General features: G+C 39.9%; 1 protein-coding gene across 6 annotated transcripts in view; it reads right to left on the reverse strand.

Moving 5' to 3' along the window:
• The window catches only part of PKHD1 (PKHD1 ciliary IPT domain containing fibrocystin/polyductin), a 484,536-nt gene that overhangs the window by 457,177 nt on the left and 3,486 nt on the right, over nt 1-23,873 (reverse strand). For 4 of the 6 annotated variants that reach the window (XM_518534.6, XM_009451446.4, XM_016955665.3 and 1 more), the window contains exons 3-11: nt 22,924-23,001; nt 22,139-22,289; nt 13,598-13,706; nt 9,972-10,029; nt 7,160-7,238; nt 5,812-5,886; nt 4,700-4,764; nt 4,100-4,139; nt 3,151-3,221 (exon numbers count right to left, since the gene is read on the reverse strand). In XM_518534.6, the coding sequence (XP_518534.5) occupies nt 3,151-3,221; nt 4,100-4,139; nt 4,700-4,764; nt 5,812-5,886; nt 7,160-7,238; nt 9,972-10,029; nt 13,598-13,706; nt 22,139-22,289; nt 22,924-23,001 (726 nt within the window). Of the gene's footprint in view, nt 1-3,150; nt 3,222-4,099; nt 4,140-4,686; nt 4,765-5,811; nt 5,887-7,159; nt 7,239-9,971; nt 10,030-13,597; nt 13,707-22,138; nt 22,290-22,923; nt 23,002-23,873 lie in introns of those variants that run through there. The other 2 variants (XM_016955664.3, XM_009451447.4) reach the window with 2 other exon arrangements.

Raw genomic sequence — 23,873 nt, forward strand, 5'->3', positions numbered from 1 at the left:
CTAGATAATAATATAATAATAGGAGATATTAATAATTTCTTACTTTAACTTTCTAAGTCCAGCAACAGTTGAATTTTTTTCTAGTAATAACTATTTTTAAATGCACATAATAAGAAAAAGACCAGAAGTATATATTATCGAGGATCAATATTTGAAAGGAAGGGGAAATGTGGAGTCGTTCATGGTATCAGCAAAAGCCCCTAGTACCATGACATTTTCTCAGAAAATCTGTCTCCTGACCTCAAGGACAATATTGACAAGTCAGGGAACAGTAAGTTACAACACAAGGAGGAATCAACTTTGGGTACACTGGGAAAGGCTTCAGTTCACCCATATGAATCTGTAATTTGCTCTAAGCAGAAGAATGAATTTCACTGTCTTTAGGACCCTCCCACTCTTTCCCACACTGAATGCTCCTTCCCCACATGTACCTCACACCTCATACCCAGTTCTTTCATGCTGCTCCTGATTGTTTAAAATTGCCTACAGTGACTCAGGCCTGTAATCCCAGAACTTTGGGAGGCCGAAGCGAGTGGCAGGTGGATCACCTGAGGTCAGGAGTTTGAGACCAACCTGACCAATATGGTGAAACCCTGTCTCTTCTAAAAATACAAAAATTAGCCGGGTTCCATGGTGTGCACCTGTAATCCCAGCTGCTTGGGAGGCTGAGACAGGAGAATTGCTTGAACCCAGGAGGCGGAGGTTGCACTGAGCCAAGATGGTGCCACTACACTCCAGCCTGCGTGACAGAGCGAGACCCTGTCTCAAGAAAAAATAAAATAAAAAATTTAAAAAAAGAAATTACCTACAGTAATATGACACATAGTCCTCAGAATTTAGCTTTATCTCATTCTTTCCTCTCCTACGATCAAACTTTGACATTTCTAAGATTCATTCCCTCCAGAGAAAAGAGGAGTTGCATTTTGTGTAAACTGAAGGTACAAAAGCTAATGATGAATGGTTACCCCTGAAAAATAGACATTTTAGGAGGTTATTTTACAATGCTTTTTGCCCATGAGACAAAGCAGAGGAGACATATGGAGGCAAAGATTGATCCCTTACACTCAGACACCAAAATTCACCACTAAACCATAATAACCCCCTGCTTTTAACCCACTATTTTATAATTTCTTTTTTTTTACACTAGCACTGGAATTTTGTATCAGCTTTACGTAGAGATTAACACGTTCTTTTGTTATGCATTCAAAATTACACAGATCAAAAACAAAATTTATGAAGTTCTTAAACTTTTAACACAGTTGTAGATATTTGATAATTTTTTTCAACATTCACAGAGCACCTATTATATGGTACTAGGAATATAAAGATGAATACAAAATAGTTCCTGTCCTCGAGAAGATCAGCATGGTAAGGCAGGTATGCAAAACTATCATTTAATACCTTGGGTCGGAGAAATTAGAGAGTATATGAAAGAACAGAGAAGTTTGGGAGTAGGATGGGAGTATCGAGGTGTAGAAGAAAATGTTTAGAGATGACACTAATCTGAGTCTTAAAGGACGAATTAGAAGTGGCCTAGCGAAGAGGAGAAGGAGAGGGCATTTAAAGCAAAAGATAGACTGAGTGTGGACAGAAGAAATTGCACAGTGCATGTTAAGTGTGGCTGGAGTATGAGAGACAGAGATAGAGCTGGAGAAACAGACAAGGAGGACGTCAGAAGTTTGCCCCATTTCCAGTAGGGGATAGCAAGCCATAAGAGGATGGTGAATAGGAAGGAACCATGCATCAGATATATGCTTGATGTAGAGAAAGCCGGGGAGGGGCTTGAAGGGGCAGAGGGCAAGTCAGGGCCTCTAGAAACCACTGCAGCATGTAACACAAGAGGTGATGGGGTCCAGAAATGGAGAGTTGCTGTACAGATACATCATAAATAAGAGATAAAACTGGCAGAAATTGGTGATTGAACAGATATGGAAAGGAGGAGGAAGGAGAAATTTTAGATGAATTCCAAGATTCTTGCTCCTCTACCTCTTTAGACGACTTTTGGAATAAGAAGGATAAGCACCACTTTGTCAATTTTAGAGATGCTTCATTAAGGCTCAAAAAGCTTAAAAGGCTTAACTAGTGATTGAATGTCAGCCCCTGAGGAGCTCAGCCCAGGGCTCTTCATGGCTGTCTACACCCTCTCTTCCTACAGCCTGCTCTGCTGTGAAGAAGTTCTGGCCCGTGAGTCCTGATCCCAAGAAGACATTGGCCCTGGAAATGTAAAAGAGCTGTGTCATCAGAGATACCTGTTATCTGAGTCTGTTCCCTTATCTGTAGAATGGGGCTAATGTTAATCCATCTCATAGTTAAGTGAAATAAATATTGAGGTTGTATGTAAGACACTTAACAAGGTCTGACATTCTTTCTATAGCAGCTATCGTTATCACCATCACCTTGGGCGCTTCTTCAAACTTACCCCAAATAGACTAGTAATACTGTTTAAAGAAAGGAAAAATCAGGGTCAAAATGCAGCTGTTGCAGGATTAGGCTATCTAGAGAGTAAATGACATTTTCTCCATGACCTGTGAATTATCTTGCACTTTTGACAAAGGTAGATTTTGATTGCTTCTGGAATCTGAACCAACCCCACAGACATTTCTTCAGCAGCTGTGTGACTGTATTCCATTCTAGAATCTAAGTATTCTTTAGTAGCCAGCTTTCTACTACCAAATCGAGTTCACAATTCCAAGCAAGCTTCCAATTTTCACATTCATTTTTTTAGTATGAGGGTTGACTCATCAGATGGCAACAGAACAGCTTAATATCAATATTAGTCATAAATTATTGAATGAATGCTCAGAGATGGATGTTAAAGTAACTGGAAAGATGTGCTTTAAGACTTTTTAAGTGCCACCTTTTTTCTTTTACTTTCAGAAGACAGAATAAGGCAAGACTCTCCTTTCTTTTATTCAGTTTATATCCATAGAATTTGTATAGAAGTTTATTATCAAGTCTCTTTTAATATATTAACTAAACCTGACATGGATACAAGCAATTTAATCTCAACCAAAAACACCAGGCTGTCTATGATTGTAGGGACAGCTTCGGGTGTTAATGGTCATCAAGAAATGGCCAAAAGATAGGGAAGGAGGGGCCAACATTGAGTGAGGCACAAGGGAAGGGGTACTTGGTGAAGGGGAATAGTACCTGAGTGTGTCTGGTATAGGAAAAGGTCCTGTTTAGCACTGATCAGCCATGCCTTCTTGTGGACCATTGACCTTCGAAAAAGACAAAGTTCTGTTTTGAATGAAAATATCAACTGGGATTGCATTTTTTTTAGTCGGCTGCCTGAAAGGAAGATTGGGAACTAACCTCTATTGATCTTTAGAACAGTTGAAATAGCAGCTCCCTTGGATAACTAAAGAACAATACCAACAGGACAAAGTTGTTTTCTGATATATAAAATTATCAAATGGGAATAATGCCTGCTTCATAGGGTGTCCCAAATGTTCAATGAAATGATGAGTGTGAAAGGGCCTAGTCCTTAGTTGGCCTATAGTCAATACTCAATAGACATTAATTTTATTTCTTCCAAAATGAGAAAGAGAGAAAATCTCCATACTTTGGGCTGTATAGCTATAATTGTCACTGTCATTACAAGGCAATTATTATCAAATAGACCCTACGCTTTTAACAGAAACACCTGTCAAATTATGTAGGGGCAAAATATAAGGTAAGGATTCAGAATTCCAGAATGCTAATTTATCACTTCAAAGTGTGATAAAATGTGGACCCCTTCCATTTTCAAGAAGGCACTTCCTAGATGGTACAATGTATTTCATGAAACCATGTTCCTTATAAGATACTTGTGATAGTTTTCAACCTACAGTACTTTGAAATTACTTAAGATTTAATTCCCAAAATTCTGCACCACCACCATATTGAAACACACATTGCCTACAGATTAGTGAAGAGGACACAACTTCATTCACCCAAGTAAAAAAGTCAAGGAGGTATATGTGGTCTCATTATACTATTCTGTTTTTATATGTTTAACATTTTCTGTCATAAAAAGATAAAGAAAGTAAGCAAAATGAGAGAGATAGGTAATATAAAATGAAGACAAATTTGCCTATTTCTATACCCAGTTACTTACTTTCCTTTGTTAAATACTGAGAAGCTAACATTCTGGGAGCCTGTAACACAAAGAAACACACATTAACTCAGGAATCTGCACGAATCTTCCGGGCCAGGCCATTGCTTTCATAAGCCCAAAGACTCCAATATCATCAAATTACCACCCAAACCTGTAATTTCTTTAGTGGTTCCCCCCCGCAAAAACAAACAAACAAACAAACAAAAAAAAAACAAAAAAGAAACACCTCATAAGTTTAGCATCATTAGTAATGTGGACTTCTAGCCATAAAAGGGCAAATGCAGTATTGCATAGCAGGGAAGAGCCCAGGCTTCGAGTTAGATGGAGCATCATTTAAATATTGATTTACTGGTAACTAACTTCAATTTTTCTCACCTGCAAAGCCAAAATAATAACACCAACTTCACAGGTGCATGTGAGCATTAAATTAGTTTCTATATGAGCTGTTTCATATAGTAGTATTTTCCAGGGAATTCTTAACAAATAGTAATTATTGTTATTATTATTATCCTCATGAGAACCAATCTTGCAATTGCTTTTGTCTGGATACAGAGAAAGAAGTGGATAAGACTTTAAAATTATGTTACTTCTCTAACAGACCGATGTAATCGCCTTCCACACGGCACTGCAGAGTCCCAAGACCATGGTCCTCCTGAATAGGATAACTAAGGAAAAGACAAACTGAGGTAAGAATGACCAGACAACTCACTACCAGAAGATCTGACTCTTTAACCAGGAAAGTAGAAAGCAAAAGAAAACCAAATTTGCTAGAGAAAGTGGTAGATACAGAAAGTATAATGAGTTCATTAGGGCAAATGCTTAGGGTAATACTAACTAGTATTATCCTTTATATATACTAGTTAGTAATACCCTAAGCATTTGCTCTAGTGCTAACTAGTACTACCTTAAGCATTTGGTCCTTTCTTTTCAAATGTGTCATATGACAAGTATAACAAAACCTTTATTTTTAAAAAATCTGTTATCAAGTATGAACCCCATAAAGGACAATTCTGAGCAAACAAAATGCAGACACAAGGAAGACTACACACAAGTGTAGAATACACACCAGTCTGAAAAAGTGAAACCATAGAGTATCATTCTTGTAATGGCCTCAAAGGAGGGGCAACACATCCTGTCCAGAGTGAAGTAAAAATCCAGCAAAACATTGGGTATTTAAACTGGAGAGTGTAGAAACTTATTTCTAAATTTTTTATTATTTTTACCTTTGGCTAGTCACTGAAGTATAGTGGTTAAGATCATGAACTCTAGGGGCTGATTAGTTAGACAGGGTTCAAATCCCAGGTCTGCCACTTGCTCTCTGTGAGACCTTGTGCAAGTTACTTAACTTTTCTGTGTCTCAAATTCCTCATCTATAATGTGAGACTAATAACCATACATACGCCCAAGATTATTGGGTGACTTCAGTGTAAAGCATTTGAGCAGAGCTTGGCCTATAATAAGCCCCTAACAAGTATTAGCTATGTGCTTTCAAGGAAGGTTTTGGCATCCACTTCAATATGCGCTTTGAATCAATCCCTGTGTCTTTTTCAGTAGTCTAAAGATAAGGTAGTAAATAGCTATGTGTGATTTATATTAAAAAAAACAGATACATGGTGAGTGGGGAGAGAAAGACAGAGAGAGAATGTGTGTGTGTTGTATCCATGTGGACGAACTTACAAGCATGTGCATTGGCAAGATAATAAGACACTCACCAGCTTCCCATCTGCCTATTTATAAGAGAGCAAGGAGTAACCCATTTGTCTCCTTGAGCTTCCAAGATCACTGGGCTGGATTTTTAAAAAAATGAAAACAAAAGACAAGAGATAATTGTGCAATACTCCCAATAAACATTCCTCACAAAACTCAAAGGAAACATGGCTATAAACACTCTCCTCTGGATTTTTCTGCACCATTGCAGGTGGCTGAAGGCGGATGTCAAGTGAAATTCTCAGCAGAGAGTAGGGATGCACTCATGGCTCATGCTTTCACACTAAACAGAAAATATTTCTCCCTTCCCAAAAAACCTTCATCATCTCCACACTGGCTATATTGGTTCTACACAGAGATAATATTGCATTTATGCCTTTATTCCCCCTTTCAAAGGCTGTATCCCAGACCAAGGCTGAGATGGGACCACCTAGCAAAATATGGCACATTCCCAAGGATGTAGTAGGAGTTTCTACCCCCCACAAGAAGAGTAGTTTTCTTGTAAGGTAAGTTGACAATTGCTTAATGCCAGAAATGTCAATCCTGAGAGTAATAAGATCATGTTCTCTTCAACTAGGGCAAAATCAGACAGATGGAGTAGAACAGAAGAGGATGCCCCCAACCCATCCAGAGTGAAGGAAAAATTAGACACCATGTATGGAATCTATGCAGCTGAGCATATAGTAAGATTATTTTCCTTCTACCTTATAAATGCTCAGTACAATTGCTTCATTTGTTGAATGATTACAGTTGCTTAGAGCTTCCTACAGCCTCTACAATTTCAACACTTTTTGTCTTGTTCTCTCTCTCTAGTGTGGATGATTTAATAGTAACACTTTCCACCACGTCTCCAGTGAAGAAAGTCATGTTGACATCCTAATCATTCCCAGAAAACATTAAAAGCTCTATGGCTTTTAATACCTGTGTCCATGTTTTCCTCTGACCCCACTAATACAATTTTTAAAGCACAAATGGATAACAACCAAATAAGAAAGTTATAATGGGCTTTTGGGTTTACACATCATTTTATAAAGAATCTATTTCAGGCTGAGAAACAAAGGAAGGAAGGGTGAGAATTCAAAAAGAAAATCCACAGATGCAATTACAGTTCATTTCACACTGAGCCCAAAGTGACTAGTTGTCAGTAAATAAATGGACCAACTTAATCGACCAGTTGCAATTACATTAACAAAGTTTGCTGAAGCCCAGCTCATGAGGGACCATAAACTGCAAAGAGGAAAATAGCAATTCTGTGCCAACTGCTTACAATTTATTGCCATCAGGGAAGCTGGTCCCAGGAAGCCATGCAGCATGTATGTAACTAGTTAAACACAAAAACAAACACACACTTACCTATCAATGTACTCAGCATCAAAATCAAAAGTTTCCAATCTTCCAGTGATAATCCAGCCATATACATGTATTAGTTTTCCTGTTTGAAGAAGAATTTTTTTAATTTAATGGACTTAGCTCAAACTCAATGTATAATAAAAAACCATGTTTCTTTTTGGTTATATATACTCAATATGGCAAAGCAGGTCATGACCCAGAAAATTAATACTTTTAATAAATTGTACAACAGTGAGGTCAAGGGTATGATTTAGTGATCAATATTACACAATATAAAAGCTAAAATAAGCAATTGTTTCAATCACAGACTTAATCTTCTAATGCATGGAGCATAGAAGGAATAATAGGTCTTCTTCACAGTCCCAGAAAGTGTGAACATTTCAGAAAGGAGGGGCTCATCTACACACACTGCCCTGTTCCATTCTCTTGGCTCTGTGGAGACCATCCACCTAACACGAGATTTAAGAACAATGTGCCTTGGGCGCTCCAGGCTTCATGAGACTTTCCTCTGGGCATTTGCTAAAATGAACATGTGATATGAAGAGGCTCATATCACACAATCTGATGGGTCTTCAGGGATCCCAAGTATGTGCCTTCCAAATAATTAGAATATTTAACCATGTATACTTAAACCATCACAGACAATGTTTAGAGATAAAAGAATGTTGGTTAGTGAGATAAACCTCAAGGAATAGAAGAGAAAAGCATACTGAGGGACTCATGAGGTCATGAAATCCAGAAGACTGAGCCTCTTTATAGACACTGAATGCCACCAAAGAATGTGACAAAAAAGATGTTCCCTTCCTACTGCACTTGTGTGTTATTAGTAAGAAGTGACTTTCATCTGCACTCATTGGATGACTCTCACTAAAACAACAGAAATCTTTCGGAAGGTATTACAGCCACAATTTTATAGGTGCATGGGTAGAATGACCTAATGACAGGCAAAGGTCACAGAGATGGCAGAAATCCAGAGTCTCAAGTTTCCTGTTACTGCTAAAAAAATCTGGCAGAATAATTCTAATTTTAATAGGGCTAAATGATCGATTCCCTAGCCTTGGTGAGTATGACTTCTAGCTTTGACAGGCACAATTTTAAAACTAACAAAAGATTGTAGAAATTAGGAATTTCTGTGGGTTTTTGTTTTGTTTCTAAACGAAGATGGCCAGCACAGGCTGACAAATGGCCACACCAGAGCACGGTGATGGGGGATTCCATGTCATAGTGAAGGACTGCTAACCACGTATAGAAACCCAACTGCTCAGAAAGCATCGTCTCTCTTGTCCCTACCACCTCCCCCATCTCCCTGGCTGCTACACTGGGCAGGCTTCCCAAATGAAATGAGAGTATTCATATGGAAAGTGATTACAAAGATGCAGTCGTATGGATCCTGCCCAGAGGGGACCACTCCAACCCAGCCCGCCACCAATCCTTTCCCCAGAAGGTGGAAGAGACACCAAGCAGAACTCCAGCTTGGTGGAAGAAATGGGCTTGGCAGATCTGGGCACCAGCTGACATGTCATTTCACACCTCTAATGGCTGTCTGCTTCCTCATCCCTCACCCTAACAAGACTTCTGCCATCTACACAGGAGTTTCTAACATCAGAGCAGCAGGGACCCACATGTCTGCATGTGATTTTCACAGACCACATCCCTCTTTCATAAAATATCAGGTCCTGATGATTCAGACAAATGGAAAGGAGCAGATCTGTGAAAAACCCACATGAGCAAGAGCATGCCAAATTCATATTCTCTGAAATATAATTTAAATTCACTCATACATAATCTGTGTCTATACACACAAACACAGAAAATATAAAACGCTTTTCAATAACTTAGATCTTCATTTTGACATGCTTGAACAGTTGAGCCAATCAAAACAACAAGATCCGTCTATGCATTTAGACACAACTGTAATAAAAATTTAGCAACTTTTTAGCACACTCTTACCATTTTGGAAGCTCTAACAAATGGAAAACCTTAAATAAAGGTAGGAATTTGGCAGGAATCAGACAGCAAATTATATATAATCCTAGTTGTGTTTGCTACTTAGTTTTAAGGCAGATTTAGCAATTCCTGAATCCACTTCTCAGTTGCAATCCCTTCTTTTATGTAAATCCCCCAGCTTTATATAATCTTCTTTTCTATCCTCCTGGCTTTTATATATCTGTGTGCTCTCTAACTTTATAAACAAAACCCCTAGATGAAGACTAGAGTTAATGACCTTCCAAGTGGCATCCAATGCTGCTCAAAACATGACAGAATGGTGGATATATGGGCCACTCTGGATTCTGGCTGTCTGGTTCAAATCTCAGCTGTGGTATTTAGTATCTATATGACTTTCGGCAAATTTCTTAACCTTTTGCTACCTCATTTCTTCATCTGCAAAATGGGAATAAAAATAGCTCTTCTATTATCAGGTTTTGGCGAGGATCTAGTAAGATATCTGAAGAACTTAGACTGGAGCCTGGCACACAGTTTAATAAAGGTTTATTATTATGGGAATGATTATAAAGTTAAAAGCAAGGATGCCTCCTCTTTCCTCCAGTCTCCAACATCAACTCATTTGGTTTTGCTGTCCTCTTTTTCTTTTCATGTTTGGATTCCTTTTGTTATCAGTGAAGTAATAGAGCAAAAGTGCCCAGAGGTAAAACCAAAGCACGTTAAAAATGAACCAGAGGTTGACTCTTATTTTCAAAACAGCATCAAAGAAGAAGTTAAATTTTCCCACTCATAAAAACCACTCACCTAGGTTTGCAACAAACTTTGGCAAACAGATTCACAATTATTCCTATTTTAATAGAAGATTTCTTACCTGGAACACCACTTGGTGGATAAACTTGGTGAACGATGGGTGTCTGCGCCTTGGAAAACTGTTTAGAAAGTAGTACCACAAGTGAGCATGTCATTAAAATATTCACAAACACAGGAGGCACAAGCCTTTCCTCAGACAGCATTACTTGAAGGTAATAAATGCTTATATTTACTCATGTCACCCTCACATCTGTCTAGTTCTTTTTATCTTTGTAATATTTCTATGAAACAGAAATGATAGATATTATCATATTTCTCCTGTAGATGAGGTAGAGGTAATTTGATTAAGGTCACATAGCCCTCTATTCTGTACCATATTGTCCAAACCTTGACAAGCCTGTTTCTACCTGCCCACCTTCCATACCCAAGAACACATTTTACTAGAAGGAAAGGTAGACAGGTCTTTGTACAGAATGTCAGTCTTTTAATTCCATTGTAATTTGATGTTTTGGGGCCTTGAAGATTTTGATTTTTCTAGAAAGGAATGCACTTATTTAATTGAATCAAAACTTCAAATCATTATCAGCCAGCACCTTGGTAGGTATCAGTAAGCTACAAAAAAATGAGACACTGGATAGGCACACAACTGAGGTGCTTACTAGGGAAACTGAAGATACCTGCTGTGAGGGAAATGACTCAAAAGATTCAAGGAATGGGAAGCAACATTGTTCTTCAAGGAGGAGGAAAGCAGCCTCAATGGGAGCGGTGAGAGCCTGAGAAAGCCTGGCGGTAGCATTCCAAATCATCTTACAATGCCCCCTGTCCCCAAAGCACACCCTCTGTTAACCATAAGCTCCACAAAGGCAGGGACAATGCTTGACTGAGTTGCTGCTGTGTCTCTGTGCATAGACTGGTATGCAGACGACATTCGAATTTTTGTGAATGAAAAGAGTCGCCCAATCTGGGATGACTGATATACTGCCTGGAAGGAGAGGTGAGAACGAGGCAATCCCAGGAACTCCATCTCACCTGTAGGCATCTGTGTTAGTCTAAGATTAGTGCATTACTCCATCAGGAAATCACAGCAGGGCCAGTATGAAGAAACAGGAAAGCTTAAGGATGAACTGGCCAGACCAAGGCTTGACCTGTGAGCCAATTACTTACCTAGGAAGAGACCTAGTCTCCCCTTCCCTCCCCTCCCCCAATCCCTTCTAGATGCCTAGACTACCACCATTCCACACAACCTACAGTGCTTCCCATTTGCAAAACAAATTACAGCAGCAAATTGTTTTGTTTGGTCTGCTTCCAGCACCTCAGGAGTCTACCTTCCCAGAGAGAACATCACCAAAGAATAACTCGGTTGTTAATCAACAGCCTTAATCAGATATTGAGAATCAACAGACATTTCAACAAAGCTGATGGTGGCTTGCCAGGCGTAGGTTTTAAGTATTGATCCATATGCTGTATAGTCTGCCATGAAGGCTAGTTTCCTCACTGTCTGAAGGAAAGGGTTAGAAAATAGTTCACAGAAAATATGTGGTGTCAGGGGGTCAAAATAACAGTGTTGTTACTTCACAGCTTGGGAACTGGCTCTGATCTCACCAAAAGATAAAGATTAATACAGTTACACACACACCTGCCAAACATTCAGTCCCCACCCCACCCTCCCAGCCAACCACTGCCCCTAGGCCTTCATATCAACATCATTTCAACTGGACTATATCATAGGAGCTTAGTGAAGTACAGTAGTGGTTATTGACCTATTTCACAGATGTTTAGAACCTGAGGCAGCTGGAACAACTGAGTCCAAACCAAATAAGGAAGCATACCTCTCTATTTCAACCTGAAATCTAAGAGCCACCACTCAGTCTATAATCCTTCTACCAGACTTCCATGGGAAACACAGCAACTCCTTTATTACTCCCTCCCAGCTACTGAGATCGTGGTGGGGCAGGCTTGGGGTTAAACCTCAAAAGGGGCTTCACTTGTGATTCTCTCTGAGCTGACACAACATAACACGGTACGTTTCTAAGAGAAACAGGCCCCTGGTCACCCACCAGGCTAGAGACATGACAAAGTGAAAAATTAATGAGCTTCCAAATCAAGCTTCCCACATGCTGATCCTCGGGCCCCAGTGTGGTCAGTAGAAGCAAGAGAGGGGAGAGGAAATGCAGCAGATTAGGATGAGAAAGCTGCAGCCACCAGCTGTGTGATCAACCTTCTGTGAGTTATTCAAACTTGTCAGCGCCCACAGCAGGCTCTTTGCAGTGGACTGGCAAGATGGGATTAATTTTTAATACTCATGTTTCCCCAGTCCCAGTCCCAAAACAAAGAGACACGCCGTGTTTTATTTAGCCTGGAATGCCTCTCATTAACTGCATCCCCTGGTGATTTTTTATCAACTTGCCAAGATAGTTGAACCACTGACGGACTTGTTTTCTTTCATGTGCAATTTTAGGAAACGTTTCTCTTATTTCCCCCTCTCGCTCCTAACCAATCTTTTAATAAGCAGGAAAACTACCATCTGGGGTGAAAAGGATCATGGTGATTAATGCTTGGACTTCTCTCTTCTGTTATGTTCCCTGAGACAGGATAGAGGTGGTGGTGCAGCTCTTAGTAAAAAAGAATGATATAATGTTTTTTCTTTCTGCTGCATATGTGCAAAAGCAAAATTCCAGAAAACAAGATTCTCTTGGATTAAGAAACAAGTTATTAAACCTGAAACAAAAGCAAATTCCAAATTTCAAAACCAAATAGCCTATATGAAACACGGATCGTAGGAGAGACGAATTTACAAGGTGAAGCCTTATTCCGAAGGAGCATTCATTAGTGACTGCATTGTATGTTTTGAAACAGCTCTTAAACAGAGGTACCCCATGTGAAGGGCAACCACATCGACAGGAGTACCGCCAAATCTCTGCCTTTCATAAACCATCTAGGACCTTTTCAGAGATTGTTTAAAACTAATCTGAAATGAACAACAGACTGAACCAAATATAAATGAACTCCCAGTATAGGTATCAAGGCTGTAAAATAAGTCAGGCATGGCTTCCTAAACACTCTCTCTCTGCTTCCTTTTTGATCTCCCTGAGCATGAAGGAGAATTCCAGCAGCAAATGCCCTTTTTGTTCAGTGTTGGAAAGACTTAGCAGAAATATACCAGGAAGCAGGGAGAGAGGTAGAAATTGGGTCTCCTCACCAAGGAACGTGGGGCCTTGAGTTTCTTCAACATGCTGGGACTCAGCATGATCTGAGCTGTAAAATGAAACACCCACAAAAGTAATCTTGGTGGCCCCTCTATGGGCTTCTATTTTGATGAGAATTTAGAACCAGATGCAAGTTGAAGTCTTGGTTCTGCCATTTACTGCCTGATGACATGGGCAAATTATTTAATCACCCTGAGCCCCAGATTGTTCATTTGTAAAAACAGGACAGTAAATAGCTACCCCATAAAATTGTGAGCATTGAATTAAATGATGCACATTAAGCATTTAGCTAAAGGCTGACATACAAACGTTCAAAATTCATCTTTCATTAGTATAATATAAGAAACTCTGTCATTACCATCCACCATTTTCTTTTAACCCGGTCAAGCAGACACGCTGGCTCATTTACAATTTGCCTTTCAATAACACAAGCACACCCTTAGACTATGTAACCATACCTTCCTCCAGCCTTAGAACCCACCTTGAAAGTACAGCTGTCTCGTGGTCCTGGATTTGGACTGCTTACCAGCTGTCCCCCGAAGTATGCTTCCAGGAAGTACAGACCCTCATGTGCTTCAGACAGCACAGATCTGAGGACAGAAAGTGGAAATCTTTATGAATCAAAAACCATGAATTCCCAAAGCTAGCAGCCCACTTGCCACTTCAAATTTCCTCCCTGCACTTGTAAAACAGAGCTAACCAAGGATTCCCAGCAGTCACCTTTCACCTCTTTGATCCACTCATAATTACTAGACTTTAAGAACTGAGTCCTTCCGCAAAAAAAAGTTATGATTTTTTGTGTTGAAACTCCCTGGATTGTTTTTAATATGTCATGTTTCTCAAAATCATAGGTTCATTGGACTTTAAGAATTAGAAGAGACTTTGATCATCTATTCCCCATTTCCATGTTTCAAAAAATGTCAGAAAAACTAAGAGACTTATGTGTATGAGCTTCAAAGGTTAAGGGCAAAGTGGGGCTTGAATTTAGGCTCTTTCTGATAATTGTCCAAGCAGCCCATAAATACTTCATGTAGCCATCAAAACAGAGTCTTGGATCTTCTCTCCTCTTTATACAAATATTGCAGTGGCTTCATTGCCACCTGATGCTGACATCCATGTTGATTTTTGTAAGAGGAAGAATATGACTAATAAGAAAGAAACCATATTTAAGATGTGCCTCCTCTCCAAACCTTCCCAACAAAATCTTTAGTATGACCTTAAATATTTAGATCTGAATTGTCCATTGTGTTAGCCACTAGTCTTATGTGCTTATCAAGCACTTGATATGTGGGTAGTCCCAATTAAGATATGCCATGATTATAACATGCACACTAAATTTTGAAGACTTGGTATGCAAAAAAGATATAAAGTATCTCATTATTAATTTATATAGATTACATATTGAAATAATATTTTAGATATGTTGAGTTAAATAAAATACATTATTAAATTAATTTCTTTTCTTTTTTTTTTATTATACTTTAAGTTTTAGGGTACATGTGCACATTGTGCAGGTTAGTTACATATGTATACATGTGCCATGCTGGTGTGCTGCACCCACTAACTCGTCATCTAGCATTAGGTATATCTCCCAATGCTATCCCTCCCCCCTCCCCCCTCCCACCACAGTCCCCAGAGTGTGATATTCCCCTTCCTGTGTCCATGTGATCTCATTGTTCAATTCCCACCTATGAGTGAGAATATGCGGTGTTTGGTTTTTTGTTCTTGCAATAGTTTACTGAGAATGATGGTTTCCAGTTTCATCCATGTCCCTACAAAGGACATTAACTCATCATTTTTTATGGCTGCATAGTATTCCATGGTGTATATGTGCCACATTTTCTTAATCCAGTCTATCATTGTTGGACATTTGGGTTGGTTCCAAGTCTTTGCTATTGTGAATAATGCCGCAATAAACATACGTGTGCAGGTGTCTTTATAGCAGCATGATTTATAGTCATTTGGGTATATACCCAGTAATGGGACGGCTGGGTCAAATGGTATTTCTAGCTCTAGATCCCTGAGGAATCGCCACACTGACTTCCACAATGGTTGAACTACTTTACAGTCCCACCAACAGTGTAAAAGTGTTCCTATTTCTCCACATCCTCTCCAGCACCTGTTGTTTCCTGACTTTTTAATGATTGCCATTCTAACTGGTGTGAGATGATATCTCATAGTGGTTTTGATTTGCATTTCTCTGATGGCCAGTGATGATGAGCATTTTTTCATGTGTTTTTTGGCTGCATAAATGTCTTCTTTTGAGAAGTGTCTCTTCATGTCCTTCGCCCACTTTTTGATGGGGTTGTTTGTTTTTTTCTTGTAAATTTGTTTGAGTTCATTGTAGATTCTGGATATTAGCCCTTTGTCAGATGAGTAGGTTGCGAAAATTTTCTCCCATGTTGTAGGTTGCCTGTTCACTCTGATGGTAGTTTCTTTTGCTGTGCAGAAGCTCTTTAGTTTAATTAGATCCCATTTGTCAATTTTGGCTTTTGTTGCCATTGCTTTTTGTGTTTTGGACATGAAGTCCTTGCCCACGCCTATGTCCTGAATGGTAATGCCTAGGTTTTCTTCTAGGGTTTTTATGGTTTTAGGTCTAACGTTTAAATCTTTAATCCATCTTGAATTGATTTTTGTATAAGGTGTAAGGAAGGGATCCAGTTTCAGCTTTCTACATATGGCTAGCCAGTTTTCCCAGCACCATTTATTAAATAGGGAATCCTTTCCCCATTGCTTGTTTTTCTCAGGTTTGTCAAAGATCAGATAGTTGTAGGTAACTGGCATTATTTCTGAGGGCTCTGTTCTATTCCATTGATCTATATCTCTGTTTTGGTACCAGTACCATGCTGTTTTGGTTACTGTAGCCCTGTAGTATAGTTTGAAGTCAGGTAGTGTGATGCCTCCAGCTTTGTTCTTTTGGCTTAGGATTGACTTGGTGATGCAGGCTCTTTTTTGGTTCCATATGAACTTTAAAGTAGTTTTTTCCAATTCTGTGAAGAAAGTCATTGGTAGCTTGATGGGGATGGCATTGAATCTATAAATTACCTTGGGCAGTACGGCCATTTTCACGATATTGATTCTTCCTACCCATGAGCATGGAATGTTCTTCCATTTGTTTGTATCCTCTTTTATTTCCTTGAGCAGTGGTTTGTAGTTCTCCTTGAAGAGGTCCTTCACATCCCTTGTAAGTTGGATTCCTAGGTATTTTATTCTCTTTGTAGCAATTGTGAATGGGAGTTCACTCATGATTTGGCTCTCTGTTTGTCTGTTATTGGTGTATAGGAATGCTTGTGATTTTTGTACATTGATTTTGTATCCTGAGACTTTGCTGAAGTTGCTTATCAGCTTAAGGAGATTTTGGGCTGAGACGATGGGGTTTTCTAGATAAACAATCATGTCGTCTGCAAACAGGGACAATTTGACTTCCTCTTTTCCTAATTGAATACCCTTTATTTCCTTCTCCTGCCTGATTGCCCTGGCCAGAACTTCCAACACTATGTTGAATAGGAGTGGTGAGAGAGGGCATCCCTGTCTTGTGCCAGTTTTCAAAGGGAATGCTTCCAGTTTTTGCCCATTCAGTATGATATTGGCTGTGGGTTTGTCATAGATAGCTCTTATTATTTTGAAATACGTCCCATCAATACCTAATTTATTGAGAGTTTTTAGCATGAAGGGTTGTTGAATTTTGTCAAAGGCTTTTTCTGCATCTATTGAGATAATCATGTGGTTTTTGTCTTTGGCTCTGTTTATATGCTGGATTACATTTATTGATTTGCGTATATTGAACCAGCCTTGCATCCCAGGGATGAAGCCCACTTGATCATGGTGGATAAGCTTTTTGATGTGCTGCTGGATTCGGTTTGCCAGTATTTTATTGAGGATTTTTGCATCAATGTTCATCAAGGATATTGGTCTAAAATTGTCTTTTTTGGTTGTGTTTCTGCCCGGCTTTGGTATCAGAATGATGCTGGCCTCATAAAATGAGTTAGGGAGGATTCCCTCTTTTTCTATTGATTGGAATAGTTTCAGAAGGAATGGTACCAGTTCCTCCTTGTACCTCTGGTAGAATTCGGCTGTGAATCCATCTGGTCCTGGACTCTTTTTGGTTGGTAAACTATTGATTATTGCCACAATTTCAGCTCCTGTTATTGGTCTATTCAGAGATTCAACTTCTTCCTGGTTTAGTCTTGGGAGAGTGTATGTGTCGAGGAATGTATCCATTTCTTCTAGATTTTCTAGTTTATTTGCCTAGAGGTGTTTGTAGTATTCTTTGATGGTAGTTTGTATTTCTGTGGGATCGGTGGTGATATCCCCTTTATCATTTTTTATTGTGTCTATTTGATTCTTCTCTCTTTTTTTCTTTATTAGTCTTGCTAGCGGTCTATCAATTTTGTTGATCCTTTCAAAAAACCAGCTCCTGGATTCATTGATTTTTTGAAGGGTTTTTTGTGTCTCTATTTCCTTCAGTTCTGCTCTGATTTTAGTTATTTCTTGCCTTCTGCTAGCTTTTGAATGTGTTTGCTCTTGCTTTTCTAGTTCTTTTAATTGTGATGTTAGGGTGTCAATTTTGGATCTTGCCTGCTTTCTCTTGTGGGCATTTAGTGCTATAAATTTCCCTCTACACACTGCTTTGAATGCATCCCAGAGATTCTGGTATGTTGTGTCTTTGTTCTCGTTGGTTTCAAAGAACATCTTTATTTCTGCCTTCATTTCGTTATGTACCCGGTAGTCATTCAGGAGCAGGTTGTTCAGTTTCCATGTAGTTGAGCGGCTTTGAATGAGATTCTTAATCCTGAGTTCTAGTTTGATTGCACTGTGGTCTGAGAGATAGTTTGTTATAATTTCTGTTCTTTTACATTTGCTGAGGAGAGCTTTACTTCCAACTATGTGGTCAATTTTGGAATAGGTGTGGTGTGGTGCTGAAAAAAATGTATATTCTGTTGATTTGGGGTGGAGAGTTCTGTAGATGTCTATTAGGTCCACTTGGTGCAGAGCTGAGTTCAATTCCTGGGTATCCTTGTTGACTTTCTGTCTCGTTGATCTGTCTAATGTTGACAGTGGGGTGTTAAAGTCTCCCATTATTAATGTGTGGGAGTCTAAGTCTCTTTGTAGGTCACTCAGGACTTGCTTTATGAATCTGGGTGCTCCTGTATTGGGTGCATATATATTTAGGATAGTTAGCTCCTCTTGTTGAATTGATCCCTTTACCATTATGTAATGGCCTTCTTTGTCTCTTTTGATCTTTGTTGGTTTAAAGTCTGTTTTATCAGAGACTAGGATTGCAACCCCTGCCTTTTTTTGTTTTCCATTTGCTTGGTAGATCTTCCTCCATCCTTTTATTTTGAGCCTATGTGTGTCTCTGCACGTGAGATGGGTTTCCTGAATACAGCACACTGATGGGTCTTGACTCTTTATCCAACTTGCCAGTCTGTGTCTTTTAATTGGAGAATTTAGTCCATTTACATTTAAAGTTAATATTGTTATGTGTGAATTTGATCCTGTCATTATGATGTTAGCTGGTGATTTTGCTCGTTAGTTGATGCAGTTTCTTCCTAGTCTCCATGGTCTTTACATTTTGGCATGATTTTGCAGCGGCTGGTACCAGTTGTTCCTTTCCATGTTTAGCGCTTCCTTCAGGAGCTCTTTTAGGGCAGGCCTGGTGGTGACAAAATCGGTCAGCATTTGCTTGTCTGTAAAGTATTTTATTTCTCCTTCACTTATGAAGCTTAGTTTGGCTGGATATGAAATTCTGGGTTGAAAATTCTTTTCTTTAAGAATGTTGAATATTGGCCCCCACTCTCTTCTGGCTTGTAGGGTTTCTGCCGAGAGATCCGCTGTTAGTCTGATGGGCTTCCCTTTGAGGGTAACCCGACCTTTCTCTCTGGCTGCCCTTAACATCTTTTCCTTCATTTCAACTTTGGTGAATCTGACAATTATGTGTCTTGGAGTTGCTCTTCTCGAGGAGTATCTTTGTGGCGTTCTCTGTATTTCCTGAATCTGAACGTTGGCCTGCCTTGCTAGATTGGGGAAGTTCTCCTGGATAATATCCTGCAGAGTGTTTTCCAACTTGGTTCCATTCTCTGCATCACTTTCAGGTACACCAATCAGACGTAGATTTAGTCTTTTCACATAGTCCCATATTTCTTGGAGGCTTTGCTCATTTCTTTTTATTCTTTTTTCTCTAAACTTCCCTTCTCGCTTCATTTCATTCATTTCATCTTCCATTGCTGATACCCTTTCTTCCAGTTGATCGCATCGGCTCCTAAGGCTTCTGCATTCTTCACGTAGTTCTCGAGCCTCGGTTTTCAGCTCCATCAGCTCCTTTAAGCACTTCTCTGTATTGGTTATTCTAGTTATACATTCGTCTAAATTTGTTTCAAAGTTTTCAACTTCTTTGCCTTTGGTTTGAATATCCTCCCGTAGCTCAGAGTAATTTGATCGTCTGAAGCCTTCTTCTCTCAGCTCGTCAAAATCATTCTCCATCCAGCTTTGTTCCGTTGCTGGTGAGGAACTGCGTTCCTTTGGAGGAGGAGAGGCGCTCTGCGTTTTAGAGTTTCCAGTTTTTCTGTTCTGTTTTTTCCCCATCTTTGTGGTTTTATCTACTTTTGGTCTTTGATGATGGTGATGTACAGATGGGTTTTCGGTGTGGATGTCCTTTCTGTTTGTTAGTTTTCCTTCTAACAGAGAGGACCCTCAGCTGCAGGTCTGTTGGAGTACCCTGCCGTGTGAGGTGTCAGTGTGCCCCTGCTGGGGGGTGCCTCCCAGTTAGGCTGCTCGGGGGTCAGGGGTCAGGGACCCACTGGAGGAGGCAGTCTGCCCGTTCTCAGATGTCCAGCTGCGTGCTGGGAGAACCACTGCTCTCTTCAAAGCTGTCAGACAGGGACATTTAAGTCTGCAGAGGTTACTGCTGTCTTTTTGTTTGTCTGTGCCCTGCCCCCAGAGGTGGAGCCTACAGAGGCAGGCAGGCCTCCTTGAGCTGTGGAGGGCTCCACCCAGTTCGAGCTTTCCGGCTGCTTTGTTTACCTAATCAAGCCTGGGCAATGGCGGGCGCCCCTCCCCCAGCCTCGCTGCCGCCTTGCAGTTTGATCTCAGACTGCTGTGCTAGCAACCAGCGAGATTCCGTGGGCGTAGGACCCTCCCAGCCAGGTGTGGGATATAGTCTCGTGGTGCGCCGTTTTTTAAGCCGGTCTGAAAAGCGCAATATTCGGGTGGGAGTGACCCGATTTTCCAGGTGCGTCCGTCACTCCTTTCTTTGACTCGGAAAGGGAACTCCCTGACCCCTTGCGCTTCCCAGGTGAGGCAATGCCTCGCCCTGCTTCGGCTCACGCACGGTGCGTGCACCCACTGGCCTGCGCCCACTGTCTGGCACTCCCTAGTGAGATGAACCCGGTACCTCAGATGGAAATGCAGAAATCACCCGTCTTCTGCGTCGCTCACGCTGGGAGCTGTAGACCGGAGCTGTTCCTATTCGGCCATCTTGGCTCCTCCCCCTATTAAATTAATTTCACTTGTTTCTTTTGACTTTTTCAAGTGGCTAAATAGAAAATTTTAAATTACGTTTGTGTTCACATTATATTTTGATTGTGAAGTGCTGCTTTTGATGCTGCAATGGCTGTTTTAGAGAAAACAATTATGTACATGTTTTTATGATAATGATGAATAAGACATATTTTGTTCATGAAAAACTGTACATTTTTCACACTTAATTGAATCTGATATTTGTCTTCCAATCAATTAGTATATTTAATAGGATCATATTTCTTTTCTTTAAAAAGATGACATAAAATCAATGGTGCATGCAAAAATCATTAGTATGTTGGGATAAAGGAGATAGGACATGTAAATCTCCAGAGCTTTGACTTATTTCATGGCAAGTCTTTGCAGAATGTCTATGCCCAAATGTGCCATAAAACCTAAGGGAAATGTATAACCCAGTTTTAAAACCAATAGTAGTGGTATAAAAATGTTAAATTCAACAGACATTTATTGAACATCCTCTACTTGTAAGATATTGCGCAATGCATCATGAGGACTACAATGGTGAGATTAAACACATCCCCTGCCCTCAAAGCACTTAATTCTGTGAGGATGAGTCTGACAAGTGGGTAACTGACATATAAGTGTTATGAAAACTCAGAGCTGAGGCACAGGGTCACTAAGGCTACACGTGCTGTACCTTTGTGTAAATTACAAAAAATAAAAATCCCTTCAGGGGTGATGAATTGCACAGAAAAGTGTGGGTGCACACACATACACCCTGTGGATGAATTACTACAAGTTGTTCCTTCTCCTTTCAAAAAAGGGAAAGATAACTTAGTTGAATGTTCAGGGAAAAGGTGGCATTTGTGGTATGGTTGGTGATTTCCATAGCCAAACATGGAAGAGGGGGAGACTTCCTCAAAGAGAGAACAGAAAAGAAAAGGAAATAACAGTGTTTTTTTTCTCTTAACCAATCATCTACTTGCATGCACTTTATTTACTCATGCCTAAGACATGAGTAAATAAAAATGAACATGAACTAGTCTAAATTTCACAGGGCAACAAGAAGTTGAGTAGAAAAACAGATTCCCTGGAGTCTTATAAAAATATTTTCTAAATAGAGGTAATGTCAAACTCAGCAAACAGAGCCTAAAGCAAATTTCTTTTCTAACCAGTTTGGGGTTTATGTGCAATCATTGCAATTATGCCTATTCGAAAAGATGAGTATTTGCAATGGCAAAATGGCACCATTTATTAAAATCTTAATAGCCATAGAACTCTTTGCAAAAAAAAAACAAATGGAAACACAATCCAGCCCCTCCTTACGAATATCTCAAAGTTCTTCCCCATACTCTCATCCTCCGTTAAGTTCTAGACCCCAGATAGGGACCTTTTAGAAAGCATATTCACATGAAACTTTTTTTAACAACTATGGCTGGCAATTGAATCACAGCAAAAATTGCTCTAATATGTCACCAAAAGATACTGAGATAAGCAAAAATCCCTCATCCTGTCTGGTCTTCCTATTCCCAGACAGGTATACCTGGTCCGGCATGTCACCACAGGCAAATCCAAGAAAACAGGAAAGACGTCACAGGGAACACTCCGCAGTGCGGGCACCACCATGTTCACGTTCACCAGGTGTATCTCCAATTGAGAGCCATTGTTGGGGTAAAGAACACCCAACTCCAAACCTAACATAAGGGAAAGAAATCTCAGCCTGCATAGAATTGTCATTGACAGAGGACAGTGTGAAACTGTGCTAAGATCCTGGGGGTAATGTAAGACATTAAATTTGCCCAAGGATTAAATTAATACTCCTCATTTCCTCATAGATGCTGTATAAAGGAGTTTCTCATTTATGATTTTATGAAAGAGTTTTCTCTCTTCAGGTTCACCTAAATCCAGAAAAGAATTTTTCAGCCCTCAGATTTACTCTTTACTCTGCTGGGGATGGATATGCTAAGCAATGGTGCAGAAGCTCCCAAGTAGAGGACTGTCTTTAAGGAAGATAGCCAAGACTCTGGGAGATGCATTGCTGAGCACTATGCTATACACTTCCATATCATCTCATGTAGAAATCCCAGAGTCCCATCCCACAGCCTGGAATGGGAAAGTGGACACAGAGTTGTCATGGTATGCTGTGCTTTGCTTCTGTGACATTAGCAAGCCAGTATCTAGAAAGACAGAAGTTGGTCAGTCTGTTCATCTCCCTTCAGGCCCACTTTTACACCTGTCCTTAGAAAAGGAAGAAAACCAAAGACTCGTAGTCTTTAGGATTGTGGGTCAATACATAAGAAATGTGCACTTGGTAAAACCCCAACCTACCATCAAAAATGACTGTGATCCACGTTCCCCCTGCAAGGCTACCTTCTTCAGGTTCAATATGTAAACTCAGGTGAGGTACTGTAAGTAAGTGAAAAAAAAACATTGGTTTTGAAGGTCAGATTCAAACCACTACCTTCTGCAATATTTTAAGCAATATTTAACCTGCCTCAGAATCACCAGAAAGGCTTGATTAAGCACAGGTGGTTGCACCACATCCCCAGAGTTTCTGGTTCCGTAGGTCTGGGGCAGGCCCAAGAATCTACATTTCTAACCAGGTGCTGCTGGTGTGGGAAACACATCATCAGAAGCCCCATTTTAAGGAAAATTTTGACAAATTCTTCTCATCTTAGACATTCAAAAACCCTGCATTCATCAGGACAATTCTGAATTTCTACTTCCTTTGGAAAGAGCCTCAAGGACATATTTGGGTCCTAATCAAACCCATACTGTCTCTCTCTGCTCTCTTTCCCACTCTTTAATCAGGTGGCCATATTTCCCTGTAAAGATCATCAATCATTTCCAGTCCTGGAGAGAAAAAAGGACTTCCATTAGGTTGGTGCAAAAGCAATTGCTGTTTTGCATTCCTTTTAATGGCAAAACCGCGATTACTTTTGCACCAACCTAATAGAAGCTGTTCCTATTTCAATTCTCCTGCTCAATATACTGCTTAATATACTAGTTTTCCCTCATGATCAGAATGACTTCCCAAATGAATACAAAATTATCTAGATTTTTGCCTTGCCTGCTTAGAGAGGGGGTGAAGCATGGATCATTGCTGGAATTTCCTTTTGTTTAAAAAAAAAAAAAAAGGCAGTATAGAATTTATATACTAGGCTAGATTGGATTCTCCTGTATAGATCACCAGCTAAGCATGGGCCTTAATCAATCCCTCCATCTTTGAAGATGTTCCTGGACAAGTCTTGATGAAGGAAAGGCCAAGTTAAGGAAGC

This window comes from Pan troglodytes, chromosome 5, assembly GCF_028858775.2.
Source record: "Pan troglodytes isolate AG18354 chromosome 5, NHGRI_mPanTro3-v2.0_pri, whole genome shotgun sequence".
In the NCBI taxonomy this organism is placed as follows: Eukaryota; Metazoa; Chordata; class Mammalia; order Primates; family Hominidae; genus Pan; species Pan troglodytes.